This window comes from Alosa pseudoharengus, unplaced genomic scaffold, assembly GCF_046254945.1.
Source record: "Alosa pseudoharengus isolate Yale_2024_CS ecotype anadromous, Long Island Sound unplaced genomic scaffold, YU_APseudo_1.1 YU_APseudo_1.1_scf_17, whole genome shotgun sequence".
In the NCBI taxonomy this organism is placed as follows: Eukaryota; Metazoa; Chordata; class Actinopteri; order Clupeiformes; family Clupeidae; genus Alosa; species Alosa pseudoharengus.
In genome coordinates, this window is record NW_027468640.1 from 28,916,864 (window position 1) to 28,940,372 (window position 23,509).

Genomic DNA, 23,509 nt, shown 5'->3' on the forward strand with positions numbered 1-23,509 from the left:
CAGTTGTGAGGCAGTTTGCTATCAATACAACTTCAGTGGGTCGTGTCAAAATCACAATATCAAACCTTAAAATCATCTTAATTTAGGTATAGATTGTAGGTATAGATTGTAGCCTATATAATGTTATGCAGTACGGTTATCTCTGATATGAGTGTTTGTGTGTGCATGTATTTGTGTGTGTGTTTGTGTGTGTGTGTGTGTGTGTGTATCTTTTTACTTGTTTGTGACGTTTCATCAGACAAGTCTGATGCCAAAACGTGTTGAATGAGTAAAAAGATAGTTGGGAGCAAATACTGGTGTGCTGGACTTCTTTTACGTATCTTGTTATGCATGTGCATTACCATCCCATCATAAGAAAGATATCCAAGAGAGAGGTTAATATTGCGTAACTGCTTCCTCTCAGTTGAAAAAGCAATTGTACACATTTTGCTGAGCAAGCAGCTTCATGCTGAAAACACGGAAATGCGTTAACCCCTTGTATCCTGAGAAGTGCAGCCTGCCTCAAAAGTCCTTCCTCTAATGACTCAATAAAAAATAGATTTTTCTTGGTAATAAAAAATAACAATAACAAATAAAAACTCAATCCAAAGCACAATTTGTCTCAAATGATGCTTGTTGTCAATTTATGTTGTGGAGTAATTTGTTTTTGATGGTGGATAATATTAGCTTTTTATAGCTTTTTGTTTTAATTAACAATAAATGTATCATTTAATAATACATTTAATATTTTTCGTATAAAGAACAGTATAATGTGTTTTGTAGTGGGCAATGGCAGATATAGACAGCCATGACTCTCCCATAGCATCTATGATTATATCCTAATGACCAATGTCTACAATTCAATTCAATTCAATTCAAATCACGTTTTTCATCCCCAGGGGGCATTTAAATGGCACAAAGAGCAACATATTCCACCACACTACGTTCATGAGGTCAGAATCCACAAAACACATTCCTATCCCATTCCAAATCCAATATTTGCATTAAATTTATTAATTTAGCAGATGCTTTTGAAAGCGACCTACATATGTCAATTAAATTACAAGGCTATATTCTCCCCAGAGCAACTCGGATTAAGTGCCTTGCTCAAGGGGACAACGGTGGAATTGAATTGAATGAAGCCGGCAATTGAATCCACAACTTTTCAGGCAACTGCATGCTAACCAGCTCCTTAACCACTACGCTATCAATGGTAACACATATTTGCTAACATGAGATAAAAAATATATATTTCCCAAATTATTGGACAGTTTGTATTGGTGGCCATGCACAGGCTGTAGAGTTCAATGACTGTACTGAATTCTGTCTGTTCTGAGTGATTTCAAATGCTGACGCCTGCTATGTTAAAATGCTGAGAGACAAGACTCTTGGCTTTGCTGACAATGAAAGATTGTGTGCACTGTCATGCTCAGTATGAGTATGAGACTAGGCCTTATCTTTATTCAGTCTTGTGAGAAGTCATCAGGATTGTATAGTGTTTTGACATAGTGTTAGAATACTTTATACCATTAATAGGCCTACCATTTTCTCAACAATAACAACATGGGATCCTTGCCTGGCCTGACACAGAAGGCTTTGGACTTGGCTGACTGGGGGCAGGAGTTTGCACTGGCTATAAATGGAGCTAAGACCCAAGACATGGTTATTAGGGCAGGAAGAGCTGCTAACATCCCCTGTCCTCCCTTACCTTTGATTGCTGGACAAAAAATCATTAGAGTCCATACCTTGAAACATCTTGAAGTTCAGTTTTAATCAGATTTTTCCTGGGACGCTCATGTCAAATATATGATTTCTTGAGTCAGACCCAAGATTCATTACCTCAGTGTGGTCTCCCATCTGATGTTTTAAAAAAAGTTTCATTCACCCTGTCCTGGAGTATGCCAGCCCAGTCTGGGGGGAGGGGGGGTTATATATGACCTTGATTATGAGTTTCACTTTTGTTGTTTGACTAAATTAAGGACTGTAAAAACACTAAGTTTTTCTAATATTTCTGCCATGTCGAAATCTGACATCTGAGCACAAAGCTTGACAAAACATGGTGAAAAGAAAAATATGTTTTATTTGTTGCCGTAAAAAGAATGTTTTTTCTTTTCAGACTTTTCGTTCTTTCATACGAACTCTTAGAAACCTTGTAGGTTCTCTCATATGGCCATGTGGTGGCGTTGCAGGATCATGAAGATCACACAGCAATCAGGATACAGTTTACTTCTATTTGGCTACTTCTATCACACTTCACAAGCTGTTTTGTAAAAAAAAAAAAAAAAAAACGTTCTGCCATGTTATTTGTATGTGGGCCTACATTTGTATAGATGAAGTGACTACGGCTATAGAATTCCGTGGCTTTGGACTTGGCCACTACCAAAAGGTTCTAAAGCGCTATGTTCTAAAATCTTTGGCCACTGCTGCTACAGAACACATGCATACTGGTCTAGGAATCTACAGAGGGAAGGATGTTGGGTGCAAAGACGAGGTAGTGTGCCTTGAAGCAGGTGGAGCTGGATCAAGAGAACCTGTAAATTGGTTTCCAGAGTCTCCATCGTCAGCTGTAAAACACTAAAGTGCTGCGCTGCACTTTACGGCTTCTACCTTATTTCTACCTCTGGTCCCTCTAAGGTAGGATTTCTCAACAGGGGCGGTACCGCCCCCTGGAGGGCGTTCGTACAACCTAGGGGGGCGCTGGGAACGTGGGGTTTTTTTTTTTTTTTTTTTTACATTTTAAACTTTCATGGTTTTTTTTACATATTTTTGGTGCAAAAATAGGCTGCCTGAAATAAATAGGCTATTTTCATTCATGGGTTTCTAACCCCTCTACCGTCCCAGCTACATTTTACTGTTTATCTATGCTCAGTGGTCATACAGTGCAGTTCGGGCCTGCACACCATAATAGACATAGACACCATGTCTATGCTGCACACGCCCGGACTCACGTCCCCCAGCCCCAGCCATCGTCATCTCTATAGTAACGTTGATAAACATAACCCAATTTCGCGGCTTAACAGTTCAATAACCAATAAAAATGTACACAATTCACTGTGACGTCTTCATCTTTAATAAAACAACACAAACAAACATGGCGGATAGCAAGAAAAAGTGCCGACAGTACAATGCAAATTACATCAATTATGGATTTATTCCTTCACCGATGAACACTACTTTACCTATGTGCCTGCTCTGCGATCACGTTTTCTCGAATGAGGCCATGAAACCCTCGCGGTTACAGGAACATTTAATTAAAAAACATCCCGACAAAGCATCCAAAGATCCGACCTACTTCAAGTCTTTGAGGGATCAGCATTCAAGGCGTCCTACCATCAACACCCTGTTTGCCCGGAATGCCAATCAAAGTGAGAGCGGGTTGGTGGCGTCTTATAATATTGCTTTATTAATTGCCAAGTCTGGCTTACCGTTCACTGTGGGTGAGTCTCTGGTAATTCCGGCAATAAAAGAGGCCATCTCCACTGTCATGGAGTGGGACGCTACGCCAGTCATCAAGGCCATCCCGCTCAGCAATGATACTGTTGCCCGGCGCATACGGGAGATGTCACTCGACACTGAGCAGCAGCTGTGTGCCACCTTACGTGTGTGTCCCTTCAGTATCCAGCTTGACGAGACAACAACTGCCGACAACAATGCCCTCTTAATGGGCTATGTGCGTTATTTGTCTGGGGGGGATCTGAAAGAGGACGTCTTGTTTGGGCAGTATCTCACCACCGACACTCGAGGGCAGACAATATTCGCCGCCCTGACTTCCTGCAGGAGAGAGCCATCCCAATGGAGAACATCATCGCCTGTGCCACAGACGGAGCGCCAGCTATGGTCGGCAGATACCGTGGCTTTGCGACGCTCCTAAAGCACCAGGTCCCTCACGTGCTGACCATGCACTGTGTACTGCACCGTCACAACCTAGTAGCAAAGAACATATCCGACTCACTCCATCAGTCCCTTAATGTAGCGGTCAAATCAATAAACAAAATTAAATCCCATGCTTTGAATGACCGGCTCTTCAGGCAGCTATGTGGGGAAAATGACGAATCCTATCAGCGCCTGCTTTTCCACACAGAGGTGCGCTGGCTCTCCAAGGGGAACTGCTTGGGCAGGTTGTGTGAGCTGTTCCCCTCGGTCCTCGAATTCTTGGGAAAGGCCGATGCTACGTTGAAAGCTCAGCTATGGTCCTGCCGCCACGATGTGTTCTATCTTTCGGACTTCTTTGGGAAGATGAACGAGGTGTCGCTGAAGCTCCAGGGGAATGGTGTGACTCATCCATTCGAGGGCCGCCATACGCAGTCTTCTCACAAAGCTGGAGCTGTATGGACAAAATTTGAGCAGGCGTCAGTTTCACAACTTTCCACAGTTGACCAAGGTAGGCTAATAATTAATTATTAGGCTACCATTGTCATCATTCTTTTGACTACACACCAATTACCTCACATACAATTTCCTTGAATTTCCCCAGGGGGATAAATAAAGTTTCTATCTATCAATAAAATAACTTACTGTAGCCTACTTACTACTTACATTCAGGTGCTGGATGAACTGACTGATGGCCATCTGCTGGTTTACACGGACCACTTGAAGGCATTCAAGGCAGATATGGAGGTCCGTTTCAGAGATCTGGACCAGTTAGCCGTCCCCGATTGGGTGATGGAGCCGCTCCAACAAGATGTTGCCAGCAGTGAGGTGGCTATCCAAGAGAGCCTCATTGACCTCCAAAATGATGCTGAGGCGATGGCCACGTTCCGTACCTCTGGTTGGCGAGCGTTGTGGATAACCCATGGACAGCGGTTCCCTCAGTTGTGGGAGAGAGTTCACCTTCTCCTCCTCGCTTTCCCCACGTCCTATCTTGTCGAGCAGGGATTCAGCCAAGCACTGCACATGCAGTCAAAATATCGCAACCGCCTAAACTTGATCAGCTCTGGTGCTCTAAGATTGAAATTGACCTCTCAATGTCCAGACGTCAAGACGCTGGCAGCGAACCATCAACCACAGGGCTCTCATTAATTTTGTTTCATAGCCCGTTTTCCGTTCGCTTTTGTTCTGCAGCTGCTCTAAGCGTAGTCTGCACGAAAGACCGTTACTTATTAAATACGTATAAATATATATAGGCCTAAACTGGCCTCACGCGCGGAATCTGTTTTTTGATTGTTGCGATGTGCGATGTTGTTCACGTGATGTGCACATGATTTTTTTCCATGATAAAATTGACACGTCTTGTTGCCTACATTTATTGTTCCCTATTGATTTAAAAAAAAATTAAAAATCATTACAACCAATGCTGATGTGGTAGTGTTTTTTTTTTTTTTTTTTACCCAACCAGTCTCATATTGCTTCTAACAGTGGGCTAAATCTGCTTAATAATAAAATAGGCATAGGGACATTTTCTTACAATACCAGAAGAAACCAAAACAGCACAGAAATGGGCTCGTTTTTTTATTTAAGCAATATAGCATGAGTGTGAGTGGCCTATAGCCTACCCAGGGGTGTAGGTTTTTTTAATATATTTTTTTTAGTTGTGGGGGGGGGCACCAGAGGATCAAAGTAAGGTCAGGGGGCGTTTGCTCAAAAAAGGTTGAGAACCACTGCTCTAAGGGCTGATTCAGACTGCATGTATTGCGTGAGCGTGTCAGTTGCATGGCGTGTCCATTTTTATTTCGGCTCCCATGTTAACAGGTTAGAGCTTGTACACTGCCTGTGTGACACGCATGTCTCAGGCGCTGCTTTAGAAATAGGACCAATGCCTATTTTTCATGCGGCACACAAACGTGTTGGGAGCGTTTCCATTCAAAAGAAAAAGTGAAGAGATGTTTTAATAGGCAGAGGTGCCACCACAGCGTCAGGCACATTTCTGATGCGCAAAGACATAGAAAACGCCACGCAGCCGCCACAACTGACAAGCAACAGAAGCGCCACGTTCAGGCCACACAGGCAGTCTGAATCAGCCCTAAGGGCTCCTCCACACTGCCTGTGTGGCGTGAGCGTGTCAGCTTTGTGGCGTGTCCATTTTTATTTCGGCTCCCATGTTAACAAGTGAACTAAACTACTGTATAACAATGTATTTGTTGCACGGTTGGTGTGATTATTCATAAAACTAAAGGTGCTTTAAGCGAGCCACCAAATCACTGACGAGATGCACATTTAGGAAAGTTTCAATTGCACGGGAGGGAGGGGGACGAAGTAGCGAGCTAGCTTTCTGTTTTGTTTGAATGTCAACAGAAGTGACGTTACCCAGCATTGCTTAGGCAACTCAAGGCTTTAGTGTCAAACAACACTCTGAGGTTAATTTTAAACTCACAGAAATGGCCATGGTGCTGGACACATCTTCTGAAGTGGGAAACTTAAAAATACTAATTTCATTGTATACCTGTATGTTGAACATAATTTGGAAATAACATTACACAAAGTGCAGAGGATTCATTGTATATAGTACATGTATTGACCAAGATGTGCTAAAAGATCTATAAAACAATGTACTTGGATTCTTATTTATATAGTCTATGATTTGAGTATACAAGCGAGCAAAATCTGTTGCAGTTTATATATTACTGTAAAAAGGCTACTGATTATCAATCATGGTCTAAAAGAAAACACAGACACACTCTATTATTGTCATTGTGTAATTAACAAGATCTCAAGCTTAAAAGGCTCAAGCACTGATGTTGCTACTCGAAAATCCGAGCACTTGAGTACTCTGTGCAACCCTTAGTACCCAATACACTGAAAATGAGTTGGGTCACAACTTAAACTAGACTGCATTTCCGGCGGGAACTGCGAAAGTGTGCTTGCCCTGGTCCGGTCACCAACGTGAGCAGACAGTGACATACGCTATGCTGAACCTGGCTTGATCCAAGCATTCTAACAGTGCCTTTCAGTGTTGGAGCAATGGCAATACCTCAAAAGCTCTATTCAACTATTGCCTTGCGGGGTGAATGCGGTTCGTTGGCTTTTACCTGTGGCGTGCCTTCGAATTTAGCTTCTATGACTAAAATCAAATCAATAAAATAAAACAACAGCAGTGATTGGCTTCAAAAATAAATAATGTCACGCGTCTTGCACCTCTCAAACTGGGCTATCAGGTAACCTAGAGAAAAATTTGAAATTATGAAATATGACTAAGGCATTAAAATGCTGCTTGTTTGTCAGGATACTTTTTCACTGATTTATTTTAGAAATATGAGCTATGAGTGTGAATGTTATATATTCCATCCCCTAATTCTGTTTTACTGGTTTATTTGACAAATAATCTATATGGATTTGCTCTATAAAGACCTTATGTCTTTGGGATTGTTTTGAGAGCCTATTGATGTATCTCAGAATAAAGGAATGTCCACAACATTAGTGATGGGGTTTTTTTTGTGTGTGAATGTATTTTACTTAACTCATTGAATGTAGCTGGATACTCATGAACGCATGTCTCTAATAGCCACAATAGGAGTAATTTTAGCAACACCGTATTTTGTGTGGCCCATAATGACCCAGTGGATCATGAAAATGTGCCAAAATTCACATTCCTTGCTTCAGTATAGGTTTAAGGTCTGGGGCAGGGATTTGACATTCTGTGACTTCTTCATTGAGGGCTTGCTTAGCAGCACTGTCCGCTTTCTCATTTGCCCTCAGACCAACATGGCCTGGGACCCAGCAAAAAACTACACTCAAGTTCTGGTTCTTTAGACGTTCTAGTTGATCAAGCTCAGCTTTGGTTGTACTTTTTGTGTGACATTAAAGCCTACTGGAAAGATTTTTAATGGCAATTTAATTGAATGCAATTTACTTTTACGATTAAATAAAATTAATTTATCCCTCTCACCCATAGTTTTCTATTTATTTACAAATGTACATAGGCCTACTGTAATTACATTTATACAGTTATTCTACTGATCTTTATACTATTCATCCTGCACATTAACTTATTCTTACTACTCTTATAATGTTGTTTCTGCACTACAATGACACTATTTCCACACGGCACATAGCTGTATGTTATGTACATATCTGTTATATATTTGTCATATTGAATATCCATATTTATTCTGTTTTATTATATTCTGTTAATACACTGCATATATCTATATTATTATTTCTACTATTATAATGTTACTGCTACATCTACATAGCCTACATTATTCTACTTATTGTATGAGATAACTGCTAATACACTGTACATATTTATATTTAATTCATATTACTCTAAACCACGTTCTGTAAATCAACTGTATACTACTGTCTACACTGCACTATATTTCTTGACCTGTCTCTGTATGTTTCATCACCTTTCTATACTTTGCCTCACATTGCAACACAGCTCAGATCTTTGGTTGCTATGAAGGCCAGTTGTTCTAAATGGATGGTTGCTATGGCCAAAGGCCAGTTCTATCTCTGCTGTTGTCAAGCCGTTGTCAAGCGGGCATATCGTAGAATTCTGATTAACCTTATCTCATTGAAAACATCTCTATTTTACTTAGCCCACTTCCATACAGTGGGTCCCATTAAGAAGTGGCCACTTCATTCACCGTGATTACCGTGATTCACACAGCAGCATTATTAAACTAGAATTGCGGTTCCGAGGAACTGCAAGAGTGGGTTTGATCTGGGGCACGGAACTCGGCCTCATCCAAGGATTCCAACGGTACCTCATTTATGAAAATCGGGCACACGGATCAAAAGTTATCTGCATCAACGCAACATCCAATAAGCTAAAACGCATAAATAACGTGGTTGCTATGCTGGTTGCTAGGGTAATCATGCTTGTTGCTCAGGTGGTCGCTAGGTTAGAAGGCCAGTGCCTCCTGAGAGGCCTGAAGGGTCAGTTCTGAGGTTGTTGACTGCTGAAACCGAAAAATGGACTGCATTTTCTTAAAAGACAATGTGACTGAAGTGCGGGCAAAGTTTGCACAGAAATGTACGATTTTTCCCACCCTCATCGACCTTGTCATAAAACTTGTTTAAATGATCACACGACGCCTCCTTGCTGCTTTGTCGTCTACATCAGCCTTTCTCAAACTTCTTTGACCTGAGGCCCAGTCAAGGCATACTTTGGGGTCATAGGGCCCACCTACATGAACCCACCCCCCATCAAATTGTAATATCATCACAATTATTATTATTTTTATACTATATTGCTATACATGCACTTCAAAACAGTCAATGTTTAAAGTGCTAAGATTGTTCACAAAAGTTTGTGAAAGCATGCACATCAGAGTACTGCTTTACTAATGTAAAATATAATTAGGCCTACACTAGTTTCATTGTTTTTGCATTGTTGCATGATTGATATGCTATTTAATTACATTTCATTTGAATGCCTGAATGTAAGAATTCAGGAAACACAATACCAGCTTTTAACATTTCTGTTGTTTACTAGTTTATGTAAATCACATAACACATGAACTGTTTACATACTACTGATAGCCCATTACTGTACACAATAGATTAGTATCTTCAAATAGTCAAGGTTGTTGACTGCTGAAACCGAAAAATGGACTGCATTTTCTTAAAAGACAATGTGACTGAAGTGCGGGCAAAGTTTGCACAGAAATGTACGATTTTTCCCACCCTCATCGACCTTGTCATAAAACTTGTTTAAATGATCACACGACGCCTCCTTGCTGCTTTGTCGTCTACATCAGCCTTTCTCAAACTTCTTTGACCTGAGGCCCAGTCAAGGCATACTTTGGGGTCATAGGGCCCACCTACATGAACCCACCCCCTCCTCCTACCCCCCATCAAATTGTAATATCATCACAATTATTCTTTTTTTTATACTATATTGCTATACATGCACTTCAAAACAGTCAATGTTTAAAGTGCTAAGATTGTTCACAAAAGTTTGTGAAAGCATGCACATCAGAGTACTGCTTTACTAATGTAAAATATAATTAGGCCTACACTAGTTTCATTGTTTTTGCATTGTTGCATGATTGATATGCTATTTAATTACATTTCATTTGAATGCCTGAATGTAAGAATTCAGGAAACACAATACCAGCTTTTAACATTTATGTTGTTTACTAGTTTATGTAAATCACATAACACATGAACTGTTTACATACTACTGATAGCCCATTACTGTACACAATAATACTGTGCCCATTCATTAACATTAAACATCAGGCGTCTTGTTTACACATTTAAACCATATTTGCACTTCGAAATTCGCTTCCAAATTGTAGTAACTACATCTACGAAGTCTAAGGAAGATATCTATAAACATACTACATGGTTAAGATACATTTTGACAGAACTACAGACTTCGTGAAAGTAGCCTAGTAGCCCTACATAAAAGGCTCCATTAACTTCATTGCAAAATCGCGGTTGGTCTGTTTACACACTAAAACCATATTTACACTTTGAAATTCGCTTCCAAATTGTAGTAACTACATCTACGAAGTCTAAGGAAGATAATCATGTAGTCTGTTCATAGATAAGATACATTTTGACAGAACTACAGACTTCGTGAAAGTAGCCTAGTAGCCCTACATAAAAGGCTCCATTAACTTCATTGCAAAATCGCGGTTGGTCTGTTTACACACTAAAACCATATTTACACTTCGAAATTCGCTTCCAAATTGTAGTAACTACATCTACGAAGTCTAAGGAAGATAAAACTGTAGTCTGTTCAACGATAAGATACATTTTGACAGAACTACAGACCTCGTAAAAGTAGTACCTAAAATGAGTGTGATAAATGGCCATCACGTAGCCTAAAGCATATAGCACTAGCATATGACAACAGCAAATAGCTAACGTTTACGTTAGCCTGACTTACTTATCGTTGACGTTGACCCGACACGTTTATAAGTTAGACCATAGACCAGGGGTCGGCAATTACGTTTGGACCCGGGCCAATTTTTTTTCAGACAATGGCATCGCGGGCCATAGCTTTTGTAATGGGGGGGGGGGGGGGGGGGTTATAGGCCTACTATTTAAATTATTAATTATTATATTATATTAAAATAAACATCATCTAACTTTTAAAATGCATTTAATTTAATTCCATTAAAAACGTTTATTTGCTTATGTGCGCTGTTTTTATGCCGCCTGCTGCATCTCCTGTCGTCTCTCATGAAACAGGCGACTTGCCTAGCAACTTGCCGTAACTAATGTGTAGGCTACAAATATTATTCTTTTGGATGACGTGTAAATGATTAGCTGAACATTGCTATATGCTAGTTATCGATGCAAAATGTCGTTGTCAAAAGCCTTGAAAAGAAAAATTTATTCAGAATGCAGGACCTACAAAGAAGAATGGAAGCAGAGGTATGTGTTGAGCCTGCCTGCATTTCTTAAGCCTATTAATTTAACGAAACATAGGCTATTTTTGACCTTGCCCACTGGAAGAGGGAGACAGGACACTTGTTTTTTTTTTGCACAAGATTACGCGCACTCGCGTGCCAATACCGTTCCGACCTGTGCGTCATGGATAACTGCAAGGATGTTCCACCTGTTTTGTCACTTTAGTAGGACTATCATCTATACCTCAATAAATGTTTTGAAATTGATGGGATTGCTGTAGGCCTTTTTTTCTTTTTAAAAACATGGGGTTAAAAAAAAAATTCATTCAACAGCAAATTAACGTCATCTCGCGGGCCAGATAGAATCAATGGCGGGCCAAAATTGGCCCGCGGGCCACTATTTGCCGACCCCTGCCATAGACTGATAAGGACGTCCATCAAAATTCCGTGTGTATCCTGTGTATCTTTCGTGCTGCTATCCTGTTGCCTTTTCCCTGTTGTTCCGGCAACAAGGTTTTTACGCGATATTTGCCACATCCCAGAGAGTTGTTGTTTGGTGGGTCAGGTGACGAGCCGTCGAATCACAGCACAGCACCCAGAATGCATTGCAACACACCGTCTAGAAGGGACTCAGCCTTAGGTCGGCTTTAAATGGCATACAGAACCGATAGTAATATAACGTTGTCTGTAAGCTCCACAGATCGTGGCAAGACAATTGAATTGATTGTGGACTTCTTGCTGGGCAACGATGAGTAACTTGATAAGTAATGCAGCGTGGATATGCATAATATCTGTATGAAAGTGTGTTTCTCAATGTAATAATCTATATAACTGTACACATGACTAAGTTAAAATGGAGCTAGCTGGGTATGGGACTGGGCTGAATGGATTGGTGAAATACTTTATTTATTTATTTTTTTAATGACCTATATGAACATGGTTTGGCTTTAAAAAAAAAGAGGAGACAGCGCGACTTTTTTTACATGACCTTTACACTTAGTGCTGGCAAGGCATTGAACTGGGCTGAATGGATTTGGAAAATATATATATATATTTTTTTTAATGACCTGTATCAACATGGTTTGGCTTTAAAAAAAAGATGAGACAGCGCTTCGCGCTGGCAAGGCATTGAACTGGGCTTCATTCAAGGATTCCAACGGTACCTCATTCATGAAAATCGGACATACTGGTCAAAAGTTACATGCACACACCTTCATATACACAGACAGCCCAGCCCAGCCCATTATAGCTCTGCCAGGTGGCTTAGAACTCTTCCAGGTGCAAGCTTAAGCAATAGGGCTTATTCGCAAACACCGCCGCGGCCATATTGTTGATATGACATTCCAGTTCTATAGGCTATATTCTATGTGACAATCGCCTGTAGCGCGTAGATAGACCTCTCCAGAATAAGTCCCGCCTCCGTAACTTCCGTATCCATCCAATTTCCGGGCGTGGATTGTCTATGGGGAATAACATGGCGTTTCGAAATATCATACCGGTAAAACATCTGTAGGTAGCGAAGTTGAAAAAGCTGGTGGGCAGATTGGCCTACACACTTCTGCCATATAGTTTCCACTGGATTTTTTGATTGTCGGTGCCGTTTAAGTAGTATACTATAGACTATACTACTCAAACGGCACCGAAAATCAAAAAATCCAGTGGAAACTAGATGGCAGAAGTGTGTAGGCCAATCTGCCCAGCAGCTTTTTCTACTTTGTCACCTACAGAGTTTGACAGGTACGATCTTTCAAAACGCCATGTTATTTCCCATAGACAATCCACGCCCGGAAGTTGGATGGATACGGAAGTTAGGAGGCGGGATATATTCTGGAGAGGTCTATTTGAGCTGAGCAGAGCACAGTAGCCTAACGGCTTCATCTCGTCAATATAAGTAAATAAACGTATGGACCCATATCTAATAGCAAGTAAAGATCCGTCATTATTGTCAACTGTAAATTACCCCGATATTTATTTTTAGCCTAACTGTCTTGTTCATACATCGGCACACGTCGCAGCTGAAGGGGACAAGCGTTCAAGTCGCCTGAGTCAAGGTCGGCGAACTTATATTTGTTCCACCAACGACATCGTCTAACATTGCCATGGTCGCAGAGAATAAAGTTGCATCTCATTGGACTGCAATTGTATCTTGCGTTTGCCTGTTGCTCACAACCTGCAGCCAAGGACTTTGCTAAAGTAGTTTAAAGTGGGTTAGCCAGTGATCGTTTTTGTCTGATAACTTCTACAGGAGGATCTATGATGCAACTACATGTCTTGCAGAAAGGGCTAACATATTCTCTGTAACATTTCCAAAATCCAAGTGAACAAAACACTATACAAATCAGAAGTATCTACTGATATCTTTCTCCGCTGAGTTTGTTCCTACTATTTGCCACTTGCCGTGCCACTAAGACAAGCTGAAAAGGGCGCATCATGAATAAATATATTAGCCTTTAGGCTACTGTAAACGTTGGCTAACATTGCCTACCTAGCAATGCTATGCAAATGCAATTATGTCCAAAGGTAATCTATGGTAGGCGACTACATCAGGCTACTGCTGATGTCTCCGCATTGCATAGGGGCAGCTGTCTGCGCTGTCTAAAACGTATTTAACTTAAGCCCACAGAGGACAATATAATATAGTATTAATAATACAAATATAATAATGGCGATGTGAGGAGTTGGCTGTAAGTTTATAGCCTAGGCTATTTATCATATGTAGCCACAAGTCTCTCCTGCGCTGACTACTTCTCAGTCTCATTCTCTTCTCGTTTTCTGACCATGTCAACATTGAGCAACGAAAATAAGGGAGATTTTCCGGGTTACTCACCCAAAATACAGGGGAATTTCAACATTCGTCTTTCTGTTGCTATGCTGAGAGCAAGAAGTCGTAGGACTACAAAACTGCTGCACTAATTAAACGAGGTGTGAAGCTAAGCTAGGTCTAATGAGATTGTCATCAAATCGTGCTCTCTCCCACACTGTTCTGATCACTCTCAAGCAAAACGATGCTTTAAAAACATATTTTCGCTGCAAGGGCAGGGGGTACAGGACAACAGTAAAGAGACGGCCAAGTCCGATGGGGCTAATGTTATGAAAGTAATAAAATATGGGATATTTTACGGGAAAATATTAAAACAGGAAGACACCTGGAAAAAAGTTGACAGGTAGGCTATGTTTCTGACAGTGGGTGAATCTAGGGCTATTTGCTGTTAGAACGGCCTGTATTGCTGTTGTTAGAACGGCCTGCACTGTAGCCTAGGCCTATTGCACAACATAGGCCTACCATCACGTTAAATTTTGTACAAATAAATAAATAGCCTACAGCGATCATACCGGTGCTGTCGCGCTTGTCAATTGACAGCTGCATTAAATAGACCCACCTATGCATTTTCTATATCAACAAAATGGCCGCTGCGAACGTTATTACCTGTTTATTACGTAGATCGAATAAGCCTAATTAGAGCTGTGATGTCACAATCGAAATTTGAATTCTGAACATTCCGCCATTCATTTCAATGGGCCCAAAAAACGCAGAAAAACGGGAATACCGCGAAAACTACAAGGGCCAGCGACACGAAATCAACAAGCAAGTTACACCGGTTCGGGCCTGAATTTTTGGAGTTCGAACCGACATCAAACCCACTAATAATAATAAGAAAACTTAAGAAGAACAATAGTGGTCTTGCTGGATCAAACCCACTAATAAGAAAACTTAAGAAGAACAATAGTGGGCTTGCTCCGCAAGCCCACAGCATGGCAAAGCTGGCTGTGGGCAAAGCTGGCTGTGGGCTTGCTGGATCAAACCCACTAATAATAATAATAATAATAATAATAAGAACAAATAGAAACACAATGGGTGCCTTCGCAGCTTCGCTGCTTGGCCCCCAATAAGAACAAATAGAAACACAATGGGTGCCTTCGCAGCTTCGCTGCTTGGCCCCCAATAATAAGAAATCATAGAAACACAATGGGTGCCTTCGCAGCTTCGCTGCTTGGCCCCCAATAAAACTTAAGAAGAACAATAAGTGTGCTGCTTTGCAAGCACACTTAATTATCAGTGTACAATCATGTAAATAATAAATACAAATAGGTTTATGAAAGCAGTGAGATTAATTTGCATAAGATCAGAATGTTTGGGGTTTAGCATTATGGAAAAAAGAACTAGTTTATTCTTAAAGACCCCCTCCGGTGAAAATCAAGTTTGTAACCTTCTGTATGATATCTGCTATATTTTACAAGACATATCACAAGCAAAATAAGTAGTCAATGTCATGACCAAGGAATTCTGCTTTGGATTTCTGGCCGACTGATCATAGCCTCATGCGACAAATATACATATAAACCAGGGTTGTGCACAATTCAAATTGCAATTCTGCTTTCCTGTTTTTCTCAATTGAAATGTAAGTGAAATTCAAGAACTAAATTGGAATTTAAGAGCCAGTTTCAATTCAATTCTGGAATTTTGCACAAGCATGATCTAAACCATTTTAAGGCCATGAGGGGATTTTCCATGAAAAAATAACCTTCTGAACATACACTTTTCAGGAGCAGAGAAGAGTTTTAGGGGTGTAATAAACTGCTGGAATCTGACTTTAATAAAACATCCACCATCATTATACATTATTTGATAGGGCAGATAGAAACAGAGGAGATGATAAGAGGAGAGGAGTTCTTACCTCCATCTTTAACACTAGGAGAGAAGTATGGGTAAAGTTTCTCAGTGAAGGTAACATTAGCATAAGAGTAGAGGAGATACCAACAGTCTGCATCATAAAAGGAGACCAGACCTGCCTCATAATCCACAAACACCCCCACCCTCTGGGGCTTCTCTTTCGGGGAGAGGGGAACAGATGGACTATCTAGTGCCTTATACTCAATCCCATTACGCAGCCATATTGTCCAGTATCCATTCTTAAGGCTCAGATTTATGTCTCCCTTCCTGGAAATGGACTCTCTGGCCACCCCTAAGCTCCACGCAGTCTTCCCCTTGACCTGAACCTCATAGTAGAATCTGCCTGCAGAAAACCCCTGTTTTCCCAAGACACTACCAACAGGACTGAACCTTTTTGGGTTGTCAGGGACGTTCTGTTTTGTGTCACCACGTCTCACTTGTTTCCCATCAGCAGACAGGATGAGATGGGCATGTGCTGTGTCAGGATCCAGAGTCACATCCACTAAAACAGAGAAGATATGACAGCTGAAAATGTATTTAGTCTGAAACAAAATGATGCATGCTATGAGAAATGTTTGTGAGGAATGTTTTATAGAAATTGTCTGTGACAAGTGCAATATGGAGACTATGTAACCATGTAACTTGTGCATGTTCCAAATTGTCATTGACAATAGTAGACAAAGCAGTCATGAAGGTAAATGGAGGCTATTTTGAAGAATCAAATACATAAAACATATTAAGTTTTTTAACTTAAGAAAACAAAGTATGTTTCATGAGTCAACAACACAAAATGTGATGATTGTCAGAGTTTAAAAAGTACCTGCATGACTTTTAATTCTCTTCATGTCATGTGATTCTGTGGAGGAGAATACATGTAAAGTAAATGAATGTCAAATGCAATTCTTCTGTATGATAGAGATAGTTGGATTAGACAGAAACCAAATTGTGAAGTGCAGAGCAAATAAAATGATGCTGGCAGAGTGTTTGATCCTATTTTTCAAGTACAGTGGACAAGGGGCATAGGTTTGATTTGGAAAGTGGTGAGGACAGAAAATTAGGGGTGAATATTCCTTTGGGCCCTAGGCTATTTGGAGGGTAAGTTATACACTTAATTTAAAGCTCTTACAGTATTTTGTTCATTGTAAGGGCCATCCATAATGTGCTGAGTGTAGAATGTGTGAGCTATTCAACTGAGAAGAATAGGGGAGGGAATGGATGCAGAGCTGCATGCAGAATGTGGAATGTAAATTAATGTAAGTTCAAAATTTTTGCCGAAGTACCAAGAATGTGGCTTACAGGAGTGCTACTTCACTGATATATGTATCACAGTCAGGTGTTCTTTGAGTTCAAGGGCATGTCCAATGCTTTACAAATGTTAAATTGACTTGTTAGAGGTACAGTCAGTGATTGTACACAATTTCAAACCCATGACATATTTTGTCACATTCAGTGATGTTGTCACAATCCAGCTACCCATCCTGTGAAAAACAAAAAACAAAAAAACAACGGTGTCTGTAGGTAGCCAGACTCCAAAAACTGGAAACAAACAAAGGGGGGGCAGCCTGACCTAAAAACAAAAATGAAACACTGTATTGAGTTTCTCTGAGATCACTGAAGGGAGGGGTGAGGTACTGCTCTGCTATTTTTGTTCAGGTTTTTTGCACAAAAGCATTTGCTAAGAAATTTAAATATAAACATGAACAAACACAACGTTGTGTGCAATAACTGACTGCACCTTTAATTTCCGAATGTGTAAAAAAAAGTTATGTCTTTGGGCATTGTAGCCTTTATTGGATAGGACAGTGAAGAAAATAACTTTGCAACAACAACAACAAAAAAACTTTCACTTGTTATTTTCTGAAAGCCTTAAAAAAGCCTTTAATTAATTGGTTCTTTTGATTGCTAGATAGAGAACGCCAGCCTTAAAAGCTGTTTTTTAGCTTTTCACTCTGGAGAAGACACACTGTCCAAATGTGTACGCCCATTTAATTAAAAGTGTTTTTAATTTAATGCAAAGCAGTGTGCCTTTTGTTTTTTGGGAAGACTTTTTACAGAAATATACAAGTCAAAGTTATTTTTGTTGCAAAGTTATTTTCTTCATTGTCCTATCTAATAAAGGCTAAAATGTCCAAACACTTTTATAAAGTGTTCACTTGTAACTGATAACGTAGAGAAAGATGTCACCAGCCACACAGGCCACATGTTTGAGCCCCTCCTCTTCCTTCTGGACACCCAGTGGCTGGAGGGCTGTTGCATCTGCATTTGCAGCTGGAGCCTTTCACACTGTTTTGCACAGTTAATGTTTTCAGGGAGGTTTGTGGGAGAATCTGCTGTGCCGAGTGTGACACGCTGTTTCTCAGAATTTTCTATAAATGTTCAAACATTTGCGTTTGGATATAAAATGCACACTGTTGACAAACACTGTCCAATTAAATTCAGGTCTAGTTACCATTTGTCATATTTTTCGAAGTTTGAAATATAATTGTTTTTGTGTGCCCATTGGAAAATATCTGTTGAATTGTACTGAATACTCACTGTACATGTTTACTGTATATGTCCACTTTTATAGTACATACAATAGCTCCTTTCATATACTTAAAATGTTTTATATATGAGCTATATATGACAGTAATATATTGTGTGGCTATATTAATATTGTATCAGTAACTGGAATCATCACTTTTGTGACCTGAAATGGTAACACATACAGAGAGTCTGTCTGCTGGCTTTTTGTGTCACTATTTTCAGTTATGGCCTCAAGTCCTGCATAACGCATGTTGTTGGCTACAACTGTTTTAAAGCAGACCTGTGTTGTCATATTCTTTTGTCAGAGTCTCTCAACCCCACAGACACCCACTGGTATCTCTGGCATGGAGGTGTGAAGCTAGTGCACAAACTAGCAACCTCTCAAAACAGAGACATATTTCACATAACACATTAACAAAAAAATGAGGGAATACAGAGCTTGCAACAAATTGGAGACTGATTCAGAGCTTTAACTTCAGTGCATGGTCCACTTTCACACACGCAAAGGCGAAGAGGAAAGAATCAGAATGTAAATATGTACATTTGATGTGAATTCAATTAGATTTTGCAAACTGTTAATCACAGCAACGAGCACTGTTAGATTACATTACATTACATTACATTACATTACATTACATTTGCCTGACGCATTTTTAGCCAAAGCGACTAACAACATGGTAAACAGTTTAAGTTTTAGAGCAATTCTCAACAATATTAGGACAATTTAAAAAACATTAGAGTACAGTAAGAATAAGTGTATCAGTGAGTGCTGTTTTTAACAGTTACGTGTCAGTTTAAGACGGCTGGTGAGTGCTAGGATCAGCAAGACTTGTTGTAAGTGTTGCTATGAGAGGAGATGTTCTCTAAAGAGCTGGGTCTTCAGGAGTTTTTTGAAAATGGAGAGGGATGTCCCTGCCCTTGTAGGAACTGGCAGTGTGTTCCACCAGCGAGGAACAACAGATGAGAAAAGTTTGGATTGGCCTGAGCGTACCGGAGGTAGAGCTAGACGTCGTTCGTCTGAGGAGCGCAGCGGTCTGGAGGTAGCGTATGTCTGTATGAAGGCATTCAAGTAGGTGGGAGCAGAACCGGAGACTACTTTGTAGGCAAGCGTTAGAGCCTTGAATTTGATGCGGGCTGCCATAGGTAGCCAATGTAGCTGGATGAGTAGCGGGGTAACATGTGCCCTCTTGGGTTGGTTGTAGACCAGGCGCGCCGCCGCGTTCTGAATCATCTGAAGTGGTTTCACTGCGCAGGCTGGGAGACCTGTCAGGAGGGCGTTGCAGTAGTCGAGTCGTGAGATGACTATTGCCTGAACCAGAAGTTGGGTGGCATATTGAGTTAAAAGTAAGTCCTGATTTTCCGTATATTGTAGAGTGCGAAACGCATGACCGGGCGACTGAGGCAACATGATCTGAGAAGTTTAGTTGGTTGTCGAGAACAACTCCTAGATTTCTTGCAGTCCTGGTAGGTGAAACAGACAGGGAGTCAAATTTGATGTTGATGTCGTGGTGTATGGTAGGTTTAGCTGGGAGGACCAGCAGTTCAGTCTTTGAGAGGTTCAGCTGGAGGTGGTGTGCCTTCATCCATGTAGCTATGTCTGAGAGGCAATCCGAGATCTGTGCTGAAACCAAGGGGTCATCAGGTGGAAAGGACAGATAGAGCTGTGTGTCGTCTGCATAGCAGTGGTATGAGAAGCCATGCGAACGGATAATCTGTCCCAAGGAGGTGGTGTAGATAGCAAAGAGAAGGGGGCCCAGTACTGAGCCCTGGGGGACCCCTGTGGTGAGATGGTGAGGTGCAGATAGCTGACCAAGCCATGATACGTTAAACGAGCGTCCTGTGAGGTAGGATTCAAACCAGGAGAGAGCAGAACCGGAGATTCCCATGTTAGCGAGTATAGAGAGAAGGATGCGGTGATTAACCGTAAGGGTTAAGCAGATAAGTTAAGCAGAATGAGTACTGATGACCGAGCCGTAGCCCTGGCTTCTTTTAAGGCTTCTGTTACAGACAGCAGAGCCGTTTCGGTAGAGTGGCCGCTTTTGAACCCAGACTGATTTGGATCCAGAAGGTTGTTCTGTTAAAGGAAGTCAGAGACCTGTTTGGAGACTGCTCGTTCAATGCCTTTGGATAGGAAAGGCAGGAGTGAGACAGGGCGGTAGTTCTCGACTTGAGCAGGGTTGAGAGAAGCTTTCTTAAGTAACGGTGTTACCCGGGCCATTTTGAACGCTGTTGGAAATGTGCCGGAGGTTAGCGAGGCATTGATCACGTGTGTGATAGCTGGTGCGATGGTCGGGCTGATGGACTGAAGTAGGCTCGTAGGTATAGAGTCCAGCGAGCATGTGGTAGGACGGCTGCATGTCAGTGAATGCTGAAAAAGATGATCTAGCAGTCCCTAGAGGTTGTAGGAGTGCGGTATCTGAGTCCGATGCGTTGAGTGGGCATGTAGAGAATTGACTGCTGATTGCCACCACTTTGTTTGTAAAAAATGAGGCGAGGGTATCTGCAGTAAGGCTGGATGGAGGAGGAGGCATCTGAGGGTTGAGTAGCGATTTGAAGGTTGAAAAAAGTTTTCGAGTGTCTGTAGCGCTGTTGATTTTGTCATTGTAGAAAGCCGTCTTAGCAGCAGTGATGCTGGCTGAGAAGGAGGTCAGGAGTGTCTGGTAGTTTTTGAGGTCATCAGTTAGTTTGGATTTGTGCCATTTCCTCTCCGCGGCTCTGAGTTTAGTGCGCAGCGATCGGAGGGTATCATTTAGCCATGGATGAGAGTGTTTGGATCGAGCTGGCCTTGTGGTAAGAGGGCACAGCTCGTCTAGACACGAGCTCAGTGTGGAGCAGAGCGAGTCTGTGGCCTCATTAACCTCCAGAGAGGAGAAGGTGTTGAGTGGAGGTAGACCGGAGGCAACCACAGAGGAAAAGTGCGTTGGAGACAGGTTCCGGATGTTGCGGCGGAACGTGACCATCGGCTGAGGAGCCGGATGAAGAACTGGATGAAGAAGTGGTCAGAAAGATGGAGAGGCGTCACCGTGAGGGTGTCTGTGCTGCAGTTCCGAGTGAAGATCAAGTCAAGCTCTTTGCCAGCTTTGTGTGTCGGTGGGCTTTGAACCAGTTTGAGGTCAAAGGAGTGGATCAGGGCCAAAAAGTCCGCTGAGCCTGGGGCATCTAAGTGGATGTTCATATCGCCGAGAACAAGAAGCGGACAGTCATGCTCAGGGATGGAGGACAGCAGAGTGTCAAGTTCGTCCAAGTTGGCCTGGAGGGCGGTAGATGACCAGCACGTAGAGTTTTGCTGGGGCGATCACTGTGATGGCATGGAATTCGAATGAGACATATTTGTTTGAAGGCAGTAACGGGGTGAATTTCCATTTGTTGGAGATCAGCAGGCCCGTCCCACCTCCTCGTCCAGATGGACGAGGGGTGTGGGATAGTGTAAGGTTAGTGGAGAGTGCAGCCGGGGTGGCTGTGTTCTCTGGTTTGATCCAAGTCTCAGTGAGAGCAAGGAGTTCCAACGAAAGGTGGTTGGCATAGCCAGCTATGAAGTCCGTATGAAGATAGCGCGGGTTGTGCACGTGTCACATGATATCTGTGTCAGGAGAACTCTGAGCAATGCAAACGAGCTGTGAATCTGTAGTTAAAATGTATGCCTTGATCAGGTCGCAATTTAAAATGTATACGTAATTAATATCAATATAGTGGTGGGGACAGATTTAAGTACCGGTAATCAGAAGTCCCATGTCCATAAGTCCAAACCATAAATTACGCCCAAGGAGTGGACATTTGGCACTGACTCAAAAAAATGACATTGAAAAGGACTAAACAGAATCAGGGTTCGTCTTGAAACACTGTCACTGGAGAGTTTCACTGAATTAAAAGTCTTTACAATAATCAAAGCTTATACAATACATAACTTGACCCTGTTTTCCTTTATTTACATTTTACATTTTTTCTGCTTATTTTGCTATGTGTTTTTTTCAAATTAAAAGCCTCTCTTTCTTTCTTCATATCATGTCAAAGACATTGCCTGGGTGGCCAAAAGGCAAGTCACACCACAACCTCCCACCCAAGGCCTGGCCACAGTGATGGTAACTGCATCTCCTGCGTCCTTTCATCATCAAAGGGGCAGCCGTGGCCTACTGGTTAGCACTTCGGACTTGTAACCGGAGGGTTGCCGGTTTGAACCCCAACCAGTAGGCAAGGCTGAAGTGCCCTTGAGCAAGGCACCTAACCCCTCACTGCTCCCCGAGCGCCACTGTTGTTGCAGGCAGCTCACTGCGCTGGGATTAGTGTGTGCTTCACCTCACTGTGTGCTGAGTGTTTTTCACTAATTCACGGATTGGGATAAATGCAGAGACCAAATTTCCCTCACGGGATCAAAAGAGTATATATACTTATCCCCTCACCAGCGTCACAGAGAGATTCAAGATGAGTGGTATTTCTAGTTTATGCAATTATACTGTGTATTAACGTAACATATTCATGCGATTTTTCATCAGGGATTTTTGTGTGAGCATATCAGCGAACACCCCTGACCACTCGGTGAGTTTCACGTCTTTGTAAACGAAAGTTTAGTGCGTTTTAGGAAGGTTTGTTCCAGTGCACCTATGCAGCGTTGTGGAGGAGGGGGGGGCGCTACCACAGAAACCGAAAATTCTCAGGACAGCAGCATGTGTCTTTAAACTTTCTATTTAATCATAAACTATCTGAAAACAGGGCTTAAAGTGTAAAATACCGAACTTGTCCTTTAACCAATAGGATATTTAGAGATTGGGAGAGGTTGGGCTTGTGGAACTATAGGCTACATGTTCCTCGCTTTAGATTGGGGGGCTGCAAAATGTAGGCTATACTAATAAGTAAGAAAGGTCTTATAAGCGTATTAGTTATCCACCTCTTTGTCATATACAGTACACCATTAACAAGCTGCTTGTTAACACTCATAAGCTGCACGTGAAGTGCTAACAAATATGCTTGTAGTAACTTAAAAGACTGCTTATTAAAACTTACAAGCTGCATGTTAACACTTACAAGCTGCTAAACAAATATGCTTGTAAGTAACTTAAAAGGCTGCTTATTAAGACTTAGGCTACAGGCT

General features: G+C 41.5%; 1 protein-coding gene across 1 annotated transcript; it reads right to left on the reverse strand.

The window, feature by feature from the left end:
- Positions 1 to 15,845: 15,845 nt before the first annotated feature.
- LOC143127830 (zinc-binding protein A33-like) lies at positions 15,846 to 18,673 on the reverse strand. The gene is made up of 3 exons (XM_076289546.1): positions 18,606 to 18,673; positions 17,323 to 17,375; positions 15,846 to 16,399 (listed from the first exon to the last, which is right to left on the reverse strand). Exons 1-3 carry the CDS (start codon positions 18,671 to 18,673, stop codon positions 15,846 to 15,848), a joined length of 675 nt encoding a protein of 224 aa, XP_076145661.1.
- Positions 18,674 to 23,509: the final 4,836 nt, after the last annotated feature.